A 13605-nucleotide genomic window follows, 5' to 3' on the forward strand; every position below is an offset into this window, starting at 1 on the left:
TTCTCCCTGATTCCGACTGTCTCTGATTGGTGCATCCATGACATGGACACTGGAGACAGCCCGCCTGTGAAGCACACAACTTACATTCTGACTGACAGGGTGGGAGCTTGCATCAAGAAGGAGGTCTCCAAGATGCTTGCGTTAGGGGTGATTGAGTCCTCTAACAGTCCTTGGGCCAGGCCAGTGATGTTGGTCCCAAAGGCTGTCGCACCGGGTGCCACACCAGTACTCCAGTTCTGTGTGGACTACCGAGGGCTTAATTCAGTCACAAGGACTGACGCGCACCCCATCCTCAGAGCTGATGAGCTCATCGATCAGTTAGGGGCTGCCCGGTGCCTCAGCACATTTCATCTAAAGTCTGGGTACTGGCAGATCGCCTTCCCTGATGGGGCAAGAAAGAGGTCAGCATTATCCACACCAATGGGCACTACCAGTTGCGGGTTATGCCCTTTGGCCAGGTGTTGGCTGGACTGGAAATGTTCAGTGCTGTCTACCTGGATGATATTGCAGTGTTCAGCACCAGTTGGGAAGAACATCTGTGCCACTTCTGGGAATTGTTGATGGCGCTGCAGAGGGCAGGCCTCACGATCAAGGCAAGTAAGTGCCATATCGGGCAGTTTTCCATGGTGTGCTTGGGACACAAGGTTGGGAGCGGCCAGATGGCACCCCTACAGCCCAAGATTCAGACTTGGGAGCCCCCAAGACCCAGACAGAGGTGAGAGCCTTTTTAGGACTCACTGAGTATTACAGGAGGTTTGTCAAGGGGTATGGCAGCATTGTTGCACCCTTGATAGAGCTGACTTCCAGGAAGCAGTCCAAGAAAGTCATTTGGACTGTCAGGAAGCTTTTGAGGCCCTGAAAACTGCCATGTGCACGGCGCCCCTGCTCCTGGCACCTAACTTCTCAAAAGAGTTTATCGTTCATAGGGACGCATCAGAGCATGGTGTGGGGCTGTTTTATCACAGATAAATGAGGCGGGCCTAGATCAACCCGTAGCCTTCATCAGTAGGAGGTTACTTCCACGGGAACAGAGGTAATGTGCGATTGAGCATGAGGCATTTGCTGTGGTCTGGGCACTGAAGAAGTTGAGACTATGCCTGTTTGGGACTCACTTCTGGGTTCAGACAAACCACAGGCCCCTGAGATGGTTGATGCAGATGAGGGGTGAGAATCCAAAGCTGTTGAGGTGATCCATTTCCCTACAGGGGATGGATTTCACAGTGCAACACCGCCCTGGTACAAAACACGCCAATGCTGATGGTCTGTCCAGATTTTTCCTCCTTAGTGATGAGAACTCCCGGGAGGCATGGTAGTTCTCCCCACATTTCAGATGGAGGGGACACGTATTAGACCTGGCACCTTGGCGTGGGTCTCCCATTCATTTTTTGCTGTCGCCTCATGTGTTTTTTCTGGTTATAGATGCTTTGGGCACTGTGCCACTGCTGTTCAGTGCCACAGTACAAGTGCTCCCTATGGTAAATTGATGTATGGATTAATGATTCCATGATTGGTTGGTTTGGTTTACGTATTTCAACAACACAAGGCTCCTCCCACTGGGCACACCACCTATGTAAGTGACTTTGTGGGAACAAAAAATGTTCCTTGTTTCCCTTTTCTAAGGACTTAATTTATCCAAAAATTGTCACTGTGGCCATTTTATAAAAAAATCAAGCAATGTCTGCCAATTACCACTACCAAGCCCCACATTCCATCCAGTGAGAAAAATGTGAGGAGCGAGAGAGAGAACCTCACGGAAGAACCGCCACAAGGGTTTACTGGCTGATGATTTACCAGTCTACCCACTTATCATCATCGGTAACTCTCTCTCACTCATGAAATGAAGAAGAAAGGAAAGGAACAGAACATGTAATCTACACATCAATTCACTCCACAGGAACAAAAAATTATAATTCCCATTTGTGCACAAATCCACATACACACCCCTCGTGAGAAAACAAAACACAAAGTGATTCTCAACAATAAAATTGAGAAGTTCACTGAGCCACTATAACCTTTATTCTGGGCTGTGGGCCTCTCAAACTAAAATTGGTTTGTATTTTAACCAACCTACTCTCTAATTGCCAACATGTTTCGTTGCTGTTAAATAGCGCAACTTCATCAGGGCTTGTAGGGGTCGATCACGTTTCCCTGCGAACAACCACTGCACTGTTAGGGTTTGCTGCCGCGTCCCACCGGCGTTAAAGGAGCACCGACCGCCGCTGCCGGTGGGACGCGGCAGCGAACCCTAACAGTGCAGTGTGTGTTCGTAGGGAAACGTGATCGGTTGACACGGTGACCCGTCCATGAGGTGTGCTGGTATGTTGGCACATTGCCACCTCGAGGTGTCGTATTGAAAGACACCATGGAATGAACGAAAGGATACACCCCTACAAGCCCTGATGAAGTTGCGCTATTTAACAGCAATGAAACATGTTGGCAATTAGATAGTAGGTTGGTTAAAATACAAACCAATTTTAGTTTGAGAGGCCCACAGCCCAGAACAAAGGTTATAGTGGCTCAGTGAACTTCTCAATTTTATTGTTGAGAATCACTTTGTGTTTTGTTTTCTCACGAGGGGTGTGTATGTGGATTTGTGCACAAATGGGAATTATAATTTTTTGTTCCTGTGGAGTGAATTGATGTGTAGATTACATGTTCTGTTCCTTTTCTTTCTTCTTCATTTCATGAGTGAGAGAGAGTTACCGATGATGATAAGTGGGTAGACTGGTAAATCATCAGCCAGTAACCCCTTGTGGCGGTTCTTCCGTGAGGTTCTCTCTCTCGCTCCTCACATTTTTCTCACTGGATGGAATGTGGGGCTTGGTAGTGGTAATTGGCAGACATTGCTTGATGTTTTATAAAATGGCCAAAGTGACAATTTTTGGATAAATTAAGTCCTTAGAAAAGGGAAACAAGGAAAATGTTTTGTTCCCACAAAGTCACTCACATAGGTGGTGTGCCCAGTGGGAGGAGCCTCGTGTTGTTGAAATAGGCTTTGAGTGGGGGGCAGTCTCCTTCCGTTTTTTTTCCCCCTGTGCTCCTAGTGAAGTGTGGTTTGGTTTACTTGTCAGACCCTAGTACTGTGCACCGAGTGTGGCCAGGGCTTGTAAACCAAATGCTGCTGGTGGGCTTGCAGCACTGGTTGTGCCACCCAACAGAAGCAGCCTGTAAAAGTGTGTCTCAGGTCTGCCATTACAGACCCTGTGTGCAGTCTGGTACTGCCATGTTGACTGGGCAAGTGCTCCCACTTGCCAGTCCCTAAACCTTCCCTTTTCTGCATATTAGTCACCCCTATGGTAGGCCCAAGGGCAGGGTTCATTGTAGGTAAAAGGTAGGACAAGCCCTGAAGTGTGTGGCGTGTCCTATTAGTGAATTACAGCCATTTTAGCTTTTCACTTTTGCAAGGATACCTGTTGCCCATAGGCCAGAATGGGCAGTTTGATTATTACATCTTATAATCCTAACTGACTCAGGGAACTAGGTAGAAATTTGAGCTTAGTATGCCTGAACGCAGAATGATAAAATGCATCTTTTAGTAACGTTGGTTTTAACATTCTGTGTTTGAAAATACCACTTTTAGAAAGTGGCTATTTTCTTGTCTAACTATCCAAGCCTGCCTCTGCTAGGTTGTGTATTCCGTGTCTGGAGTTTGAGTGACAGTGGCTGGGGTATCCAGGAGACAGGGTGAGTCAGAACAGGGTTGAACAGAAAGATCTGCATGCCGATGGGAGGGAGGAGTTGCACCTGGGACCTGAATAGGGCTGTGCCTTCCCTCCACAATGCCGGCTCCACCTCCTCTGGTGTGTCTGATGTCCCTGGCCTGCACTGCGAAAGGAAAAAAGGAGTCTTGTCAACGAAGTGCTCCAGGACTGACCAGAACTGGCTTGGACTAGGCAAAGGCCTCTCTGCCTTCAGAGAGCAAAGGGAAAATGAGTATAAAAGAGGGGACCCAGACCCCTGAACTTTAGATCAATTTTGGGACACAAGAAGTAACCTTTGCTGATGAGAGGAACCAGAGAGACTGAGGAGAGACTATCCCTAAGGGTGAGGGATTGGCCTGCAGTTGTTGCCTGACTGCCAAAGAGAGGAGAAAGGATGTTGTGCTACTTTCATTCAACTTGTAAAGTAACTCCAAGGGCTTTAGAGAGAGCTTGCCTCCTGCTGAAGTCTCAGGGACAACAGACTTCACCCAACAGCTCCCCAAGAGTTCTTTAAAGTGCCTGCAGTTGTGTTGGGGTTTCTGAGGGACTGCGTGTCGCAAGGAGCTGGAAGCGCGACTCATGAAGAAGAAGCGTGTAGCCGAACTGCCGCTGTCACTTCACAACGTGAAAGTGCCTAGCATCACCGGAGAAGAGGATCGACGTCGCATCAGACACCGCGGCATCATCGGAGAAGCGTTAAGCCTCTGCAGCCACTCTCATCGCATCGCTGGGAAAGCGTGTCACCACTGCAGCTGTCGCATCTTTGCCGAAGCGCCTCGCAACGCCGGAGAAGAGGACCGACGTTGCATCAGACACTGCCGCATCACCAGGAAGAGTGTGGCAGGTCCTGTCATGACTCAGGAGAATCGTTGAGTCGCTGCACAGCCTTCGGGCGTGCACGCTTCGTGTTGCATCAAGAAGAAGACGCCATTTTGCTCATTGCACCGGATCTTCATCGCATCGCCATGGAAGCACAGTAAGAACCCGACACATCACCTCCCCACGCCGAGAAGAACCTACGCATCCCATATGCATAAGTAGGGACCCAACGCATCGCCGTTCTTGCGTGTAAGGAACCAACGCATCACCTTCCCTCCAACACCTGTGTTGTATAGAATTACGCATCCAAAGGTACATTAAACTCAATGTGTCGCATTTTACATCTTAAGAGACTAAGTTAATTCTACCATTTTTAAGTACAATATTGTGGATTTTTGTTGTTTGTGGTCTTTTGTTAAGTCTATATAAAAATACTTATTTTTATACTACAACTTGTGTGGTGTCCATCTGTGGTGTTGTCACCGTGTTACTGTATGTGTTCACAAATAATATACACACTGCCTCTGAGATAAGCCTGTCTGCTCATGCCAAGCTACCAAGGGGGTGAGAAGGGGTTATTTTAGGAGTGTACCCCGTTACCCTGCCTAGACGCAAGGGTCCCTATTTGAACAAAGTTACCTACCTCTGCCAACTAGAGACCCCCAAATCTAACACTCCTTAACTACATGAAAGTGCCAAATCGATAAATGTGAAAGAAACATAGGTAGGCTGAGGTTGAATGTCAGCAAGATCTTCAGCAGGGTGCTGAGGGGTTACTGAGTCGGGCCATTGATGAACTGTAGAGCTAGACTTCCAAGAAGGCTTTGTGGAGTCAGCATAGCAGCCCTGATCTGGACAAGGCAGCCTCCAGCCTGTTAAAATTGATGTTAATGTACGCAATTGTATGTGTATGTACAAAAACGAAATTACATTACTGTTGTCGAAATTCCCCGATATGACTTCACCATCAACCCCAAGTTAGAAATACGTGGTCAAGCAGGACCTATACCATGGGCATGGGGCTACTTATTGACAGAGCACAGGCGGGGTGGCAAGTAACCAGAAGGACAAATGCGCAAATATGAAAAACCAAGATTAGTCCCACAGATAGGCAGCGACACCACAATGGTCTTGCGGGACTGGTCTCCATAAAGCTTGGCCAATGGGGCGTGCGTTCCTAAAGCACCATAAAGTTAGATGCAACATGAAGTTAGGAACACTCAGGCAATCAGGACGCTCAACATATGCAGTGATCACATGCTCCCATGCTGGACATCTGGACACGTTACCCACTGGCCATTATTGTGTCCACGCAAAGTCGAGATCCACCTGCATTTTTCAATAGGTTGGAGTAATTTATGACCTCATGACAAGGCCCACATTCCACTTCCAAAACAGCATCTATGAATTGTTTTAAGATGCTTCAAGAAATGTTTAAAAAGACATTCAAAACAATTGTACTTTGAGTCAGTCCTCAGAATTGTTTCTGTATGCTGCACTCCTGGCCGTAGTGTTTGATTAAATCAACTGTTCATGTTTTGCCAAAACCGTCTTGTCTTTCTTTTTTCAAGGTAAATTCATACTTGAGCAATACTAACAGTATGGGGAGCACAGCCCTTCCTAAGTTCAAAAGGGATTTTATTGAGGTAAAGGAATACAGTAACACAAAAGGTATGAAAACAACGAAAAGAAAGGAATTACATACAATGTATCAATTTAGAATTCATAAAAAGGAAAAATTTGAATTAAATACAGTCGAACATGTCATGTATAGGTAAAAGAACTATATTATATGGAACATCGGTATGGAAAGGAAGCTTATATAATATCAAAATTTTATATAACAAAATATAGAATAGGTTGAACTATATAATATCAACATGAAGGAAGTCATGGAGGTTTAGTTACTTCTTGTTGTTGAGGTGTGCGAAACAGAGAATGCCTGGTGCTCATATCAATGAATAATGTAACAAGTCCAAACGCTTCACTGCCATATGTAATGGGTATACAATTGTTGTATCTAGTCAGTGGTTATAACAGACATCATACCACCATGCTTGGTAAGATAATTTAGTGAAGTCTTTCCAGTTTTTGGTAATTGGTGAAAGGCTACTGCTAATAATAAATCTATTATCTTAACGTTAGAGTCACAAGTATCCCAAATAGGGGATAAGCTGCCTAAAAAGATATGTGAGGGAGAAAAAGGGTGACTGGAGTTAAAGATGGAATTAATTTGAGACCACACCTTTTCACAAAAATGTTGAACAAGTTTGCAGGTGAAAAGCAAATGATAAAGGTCAGTGTGAGGTGACGAGCAGGACCAACAGGTATCCAGAAGATGAGGGTGTCATGCATTGAGAGTTACTGGAGAGAGTAGGAGCCTATTATATATAAAGAAGATTGTCTGTGTGGTATTTGAAGCCCTAGATGATTTCCAGATTTTGAGCCATATTCTATCCCAAAACTCTAGGGACCAGGAGGTTTCTAAATCTTTTTCCCACAGTGTTTCTACCTTGGTTTTGTCTCTCAAACTAGATGAAGTATGTAAAAGTTTATATATAGTGGATGCCTTAGACTCGTTAATAATAAGGGCCCTTAATTTATCTGTATGACAAAGTCCAGGGGAAGTGCTTGGTGGAGAGGGTGTATATTTTGTGTGTGCAGTTTGAACAGCTTGTAGGAGAAGAGAGTAATTAGAACTAAGAATAGAAGGCAAGGCAAACAGAGTACAGGCTTGAGCAAATGACAAAGGTTGGTCGTTATCACATAATTGATGTACTCAAATCAGACCCTGTTGTCTCAAGGATTTCCAAAAGAACCTTTCTTCCTATATGGCATTACAAATATATTAAGAAATGCCATATAGGAAGATTAAGAAAGGGAGTTAGAGAAGCAAGCGGTATTATCCTAGAAGTATACTTGATTACAGGGGTGTTTATAGACTGCGGTTTACGTGTGAAGGAGAGATACTCCTGAAATGATGACGGTGAGAGAAAGGATTGTTCAAGCGTAGTCCAAAGAGGACAAGTATTGGAGGGTTCAGAAAGCCATTTTGATGCCTGATGTAGTAAGAAGGATTTGTGATAAGTAGGAAAGTCAGGAAAGTTTGTCCCACCCTCTGACTTTGGACTGATCAGTTTTGATATGGACATACGCGATTTCTTGTTACTCCATAAAAAAGAAGATGAAATGGAATTAAGCTTTTTAAAATATTTTAAAGGAATGGACAATGGAATGTTAGAAATTGTATATAAAACTATGGGGGAGAGCATAATTTTTATGGTGTCTAAACGACCCCACCAAGACAAATATAAGGGATGCCATTTTGCTGTTAAAGATGATAGCCTTTGTATGCAGTTCTCTAAACAATGAGATATTGTCCCTGATATAGAGGGAGTAAAATGTAAACCTAAGTACTTAATAAACTGGGGACTCCAAGTGAAACCCGAAGGAGCAAAAGCAGCTTTATAGGTATATTTGGTTAGGGATAAAATTTCACATTTATCCTTATTTAATTTGTATCCAGAAATGAAAGCAAAAAAATCAACTTCTAAAAAAGTGGGAAGGGAAGCTTGAGGTTGTGAGAGGAATAAAAGGACATCGTCAGCATAAGCTGACATTTTAACAGTGGTGTCCTTAAAAGTAAAACCATGAATATTGTCATTTTGACGAATCCTTAACAAATATGGCTCTAGGGCAAGATTATAAAGAAAAGGGGAAAGGGGACAGCCCTGTCTGACACCTCTACCAAGGTGAAAGTAAGAAGAAACTGCACCATTTGCTGATATATCTGCCCTTGGATTAGAATACAAAATAGAAATTAAAGCAGTAATTTTTGGGCCAAAGCCAAACCATTGAAGTGTGCGAAAAAGGTAAGGCCATTCGGCTCTGTCGAATGCTTTTTCTGCATCCAAGGCTATGGCTGCCAGAGGATGGGGAACATGTGAGACTTTAGAAAGAATATTGAAAAATAAGCGAGTGTTTTCTGTGATAAATCATCCCTTAACAAAACCAGATTGCTCAGTCCCTAACAAATCAGGCATTTGAGATTCCAGATGCAGAGCTAGAGCTTTTGAGAACATTTTATAATCGATGTTAACCAAAGATATGGGACGGTAATTTTTACAGTATTGTGGGTCCTTGCCCTCTTTAGGTATAAGGCAAATAAGAGCATCTGAAAAAGAGCCATGCGATTCAACAGATTGCAAAAAGGCAAGTATGAGGGCAAGCAATTTAGGAATAAGTAAATGCGCAAAGTGAGTAAAAAATTCCATGGTAAAACCATCTGGGCCTGGGGCCTTATCTTTTTGAGCGTTTTTAAGGCGGCAAGGAGTTCTTTCAGTGATAAATCAGCTTCTCAGAGTGAAAGGTCTGAGTGCGTAGTAGGATTACACTGTATCTTGAGAGAAATTTGGAAATGGATTGATCAGAGGAAAGAGTTTCAGACGTATAAAGAGACTTATAAAAGTGGAGACATTTGTTTAGAATGTCTTCGTCTTTGAATTTCAGTTGATGATTCTGGCCAAAAATAGTCTATATTGAGTTTATTTTGTTTAACCTTTAAATAATTAGCTAATAATTTCCCGGCTTTGTTCTGACCACCATAATACTTTGCGCTAGATTTTAGCAAGTAGTTAGAAGCATTGTTAGTTGTATCCTGATTAAATTGAAATTTAGCCTTTATAAGGTCAGCTAAGCAATCTTTTGATTTGGGGGAATAGGAAGAGTGTTCTAACATTTTAATTTTGGTTAGCAAGGCATTAGTAGCTTGTTGTGCCTTTTTACGTTTTTTTTTAGACAAATCTATTAATGAAATCTCTGGCTGAGTGCTTAAAGGCGTCCCAAACCACATGAAAAGGTGTGTTATCTCCTTGATTAAAAAGAAAATATTCATTAAAGAAAGAGGTAAAGGAAGTCGTAAATATTGGATCTAAAAGCAGAGTGTTGTTAAAACGCCATTTACGGGATGCCTTAGGTTTGTGCAAGACATCTAGGTGAATAGTGATGGGGGCATGGTCCGATATTAAGATAGAACCAATATCGGCAGCCACTATTGATTGGGAGAGATTGTGTGAAATAAAAAAATAATCCAATCGTGATCGAGACATAGGCCCTTCCTAGCGTGCAATACCATTGGGTCCCACTTTATTTCTCAATATATACAGGAGAGGGAGGCACAATGAGCACATGAGTGCAGTACCTAGGCTTATGGAGGTAGTCTATTTAGATATTGGAAAAGTACCTCACACAGTTGAATAGTACTTAGAATACATGGATGATACCTAGCACATTATGGTTCTATCTGGCATATAATGGTTGTACCTAGAATGCATTGGGCATAGCTGGGATATAATCACCTCTACTGTGCCTCTACTCAAGGCAGGTTGACACTGCAATTCCTCTTCATTAAGAATACAACCTGCTGCGAGGATTTTCTCGACCTATCACTTAAGCAATTAGCGAAATCGCTTTACTTAAAATTCCGTTATGACAAACTTGAATTAGCGCCATTTATGGCATTGTGGGCTGATAGTGGGAGTGTCAGTTGCATGTCTATAGGCACCTTATGCTCCCAGTCAGAGAATGATACAGTACACCATGTGATGTATTTTTGCCAAGCATACAAAAAAACCTAGAGGGAAGTGGCTAAGGCCACTATGTAAATATCTTGCCGTACAGCAGCAGTGGTCGGTAATGGGAGTGCTGCCGGGTGGTGACGTGGGGCGGGGAAGGGGCATGGTGGGGGGTAGTAAACTATGGAATATGGCCAAATACAGGTAAGTAAACATATAAATAAATAAAACAAATGTTGTGCGCACTGCATTGTCAAATTCGATGAACTGCGCACAACGAAATTTGTTTTATTTAATTATGTTTACTTATCTGCAATTGCCCGTATTCCATAGTTTACTACCCCCCCACCCTGCCCCTCCCCCACCCCACGTCACCGCCCGTCAGTACTCCCACCACCGACAGCTACTGTCATACAGAGGTACTTGGAGGTCGTAAGAATTTTGAGGATCAAAACATCCATCTATACAGTTTTTGCAGTAAGCAACTACATATTTTGAGTCGCCCTTATAAGGAATGGGAATGGCCGTGAAATTTAAATTTTTTGTTTATAGTATTATTGTAAACTAGATAAAAACTGTGATCAGTTATGAAGCCCCTGCCTTGTGGCAACGCAGGAACTAAGATTAGTAGTACATTTTTAACTCAATTGCAAAAATAGAATAAGTATATTAGCCTAGATTTATTATTCTCATATACCTTATGTATAGGATGTATCTTGTTTAATGCATTTATAATTTTCAATCAGAGATATCTTAAACAAATGTTTTATGGTCATTTTAAATGGATTGATCTTATTAAAACAATTGTTATTTATATGTAATTGTTATAAGGATTGTTTCGTGTTTGTATGTTTTATGGAATAATCTTCTGAAATAAACATTATTACTACTACTAAGAATTAGCACTGCATATGGAGACATGGGACAGTAACAAGACATAAAGATTATAACCTCGCACTCTGGCTGTCATATGAGGCATTTATGGTTTTCCTGAGAATAGTAATAATGCAATCCTTGCAAGTTATGGATGGTCTAATGGAATATATTGATGCACCCAAGCAAAAATATATCTAACTGAGAGGGATGGTCAATTAGCCCCAAGAGTTTTGGTCAACAATGCATATTCACAACATAGCATAACACAGTTTTGGCAACAGGTACTTAATAATCCTCATTTAACACACAACACGTCATGAAACTGGAAAAAATGTTCTCAAAATATCATGTCACATCTGTTTACACTTTTAGCATGAGATAGATTACATCAATAAGAAGAGAATATCACCTAACCCTGCCTAAATCACAATTTCAACAATGAAAAACCACAAAGGAAACGCAAAACAACCCCTGTTGGACAACTAGAAGCATCTCAAGTTATGCAGGAGGCTTATTCATCATTCTCTTAGTGTGGCTCTGGCCCTTCCTGAGGTTTTATTTGGGCACAGAGACCCCAAAATGATGAATGTCTTCATGCTTCTTCCCAGCTGCCGTATAGCTACAACGTATATGTTACGCACTCTCACATTTTACAAAGCAGAATGCGCCTATGTGACGTTGTTTCTTATGCAAGCATACCCATTATTACAAGAGAGCAGTAAATATGCATAAAAACGGTAAGCTCATACCCAAAACCGTTTAGACCTGTGAGAAATTGCGAAGCACTGAACCTGACAATTTCACAATTGTTTTCCTCTCCACCACATTAGCAAACATCCAAGCTGGGACTGTTTTTTTTAAGGGGAGGGGCAAACACTGGTCACTGCATTGGAGCAGGCACATTTCCACTGCTGTGCAAACACTTCCCTGAGCCTGTTACCTTGGTTGAAAGGCACAGAGTACTCTCTTTTCGCTGCTGCCGGAAGTCCCAGGTCGTAATTTTGGCAGCTGGAAGGGGAGATGGTCGGGAAGTCTGATAATTGTGAACTTCTTTTTGAAGTATGAGAATGACCAACCTTGCGGTCATAGAGATTGACTTTACTTATTAATTCTTAATGTAACTGCCATGATCTACATCTTTATGTCAATCTATATGGCAGTCTTTATTAAGAATTTTGATGGGAGTCCTTGTTGTCAAACTATAATCGAGTTACATTAAATTAAGGTCAGGTCATCCACTCTGATTCGTTCAGAACACAAGTCTAGATGCCAATTTTTAAGAGTTAATAAGGTAAGGGAGTTCAAATCTGCGAATAAACATCCGTGTGCATCTTGCAGGCAATACTTCTGAATTCTGTTCGGGCCATCTCTGCCCTCCCCCTTTAAAGAACTGTTAAACAGTGCCATGAAGTTGAAGATTAGATCCCTCAACATGTTAGCAGCAACTGTTATGAAAATATATGTAATTCGCGTGCATAGTGCAGTATATAAATTATATAGATGTATTTATCGAAACATCTGTATGTACACATGCAACTGCACCACATCATGAAACCTATATGCAACCTAAGGGCAAGGCCTAAGGCAGTGTATCATCTCATTAACACTGTGCACGCCTACCAAAGTATCCTGTACACAACACACCATAGGGATTTGAATCTGGTCATTGATGGATGCCCCAGAATCTCTATTGTGTATAATAAAGTGTACTAATCGAGCCTATTGAAGGTACACTTGGGGACACTCTACAATACAGTGTTAAATTGCATGGGTCATTGCTACAGCAGATTAATGATTTAACATCTCCTTGACAACTCCAGGAATCATTTAAGTACCGCTGAACAATGTTATGACCTGCCATGCAACTCACTGGTGCATGATTTTATAGTAAAACGTAATGATGCAACCAGAAGTGACATTCTAAAGACAGATGCGGCATTACACCATACAAACTAAACACAGAAAGGAACAACACGAATATAATTAAACATGCATGCCATTGTGCGTTGCCTAATTAATGTTACAATTTCTAGATACTTTGCTGAATGAAAACATGTCTAAATATATTGTTATACATCCAAATAATGAATAACGTGAAATCCATTTCAAGAAATAATTAGCACCACGTGCACTCCTGAAGAAATAAGCTCGGATGTTATATTAATGTTCGATTTTTGAGTTGAAGCGCAGGAGGTCGACACAATATTCTAACGACAACAAATACCAAAGTAAAAACAAGACAGAAGCAGCGTGATTTCTTACATGTGCAAGAGGCTTGACGAGGACACTGATGGCTGGGAGACACTGGTGGAAGTCAGTCTGGATCACACACACTCTTTTCTCCATCCTCCCAGAGGCTCACACCTGACTTTGCAACATGAGTGCAGTGCGGATTGACCCTTCTGAAAACCACAAGAGCAGAGGGGAGGACTCCACAGGATGAAGTTCAGAGAAAAAAAAAACCCGTGCCAAGCCTTTCATGTGAATCACAGCGAGAACTCAACTTTCTGCCTAATTAACCCTCCCTGTCCCGCACACAAAGGTAAAACGTGTGCGCCCCCTCTCCAGCTCTGTACAGATGCGGTACTGCAGCAAACCAGAGAGGCAGCAAAGGGGGCGAGTTGTGCTGGGCGACT

At 42.5% G+C, this 13605-nt stretch overlaps 1 protein-coding gene across 2 annotated transcripts in view; it reads right to left on the reverse strand.

Moving 5' to 3' along the window:
* MYH16 (myosin heavy chain 16) overlaps positions 1 to 13362 on the reverse strand; it is a 1068458-nt gene extending 1055096 nt beyond the window's left edge. For both annotated transcript variants that reach the window (XM_078654769.1, XM_078654768.1), the window contains exon 1: positions 13232 to 13362. In XM_078654769.1, coding sequence (XP_078510895.1) covers positions 13232 to 13315 — 84 coding nt within the window. In that variant the 5' untranslated portion in view covers positions 13316 to 13362. The remainder of the gene's footprint in view (positions 1 to 13231) is intronic.
* Between the last annotated feature and the right edge of the window lie 243 nt (positions 13363 to 13605).

The sequence above is a fragment of the Lissotriton helveticus genome, chromosome 7 (genome assembly GCF_964261635.1).
Source record: "Lissotriton helveticus chromosome 7, aLisHel1.1, whole genome shotgun sequence".
Taxonomy (NCBI): domain Eukaryota; kingdom Metazoa; phylum Chordata; class Amphibia; order Caudata; family Salamandridae; genus Lissotriton; species Lissotriton helveticus.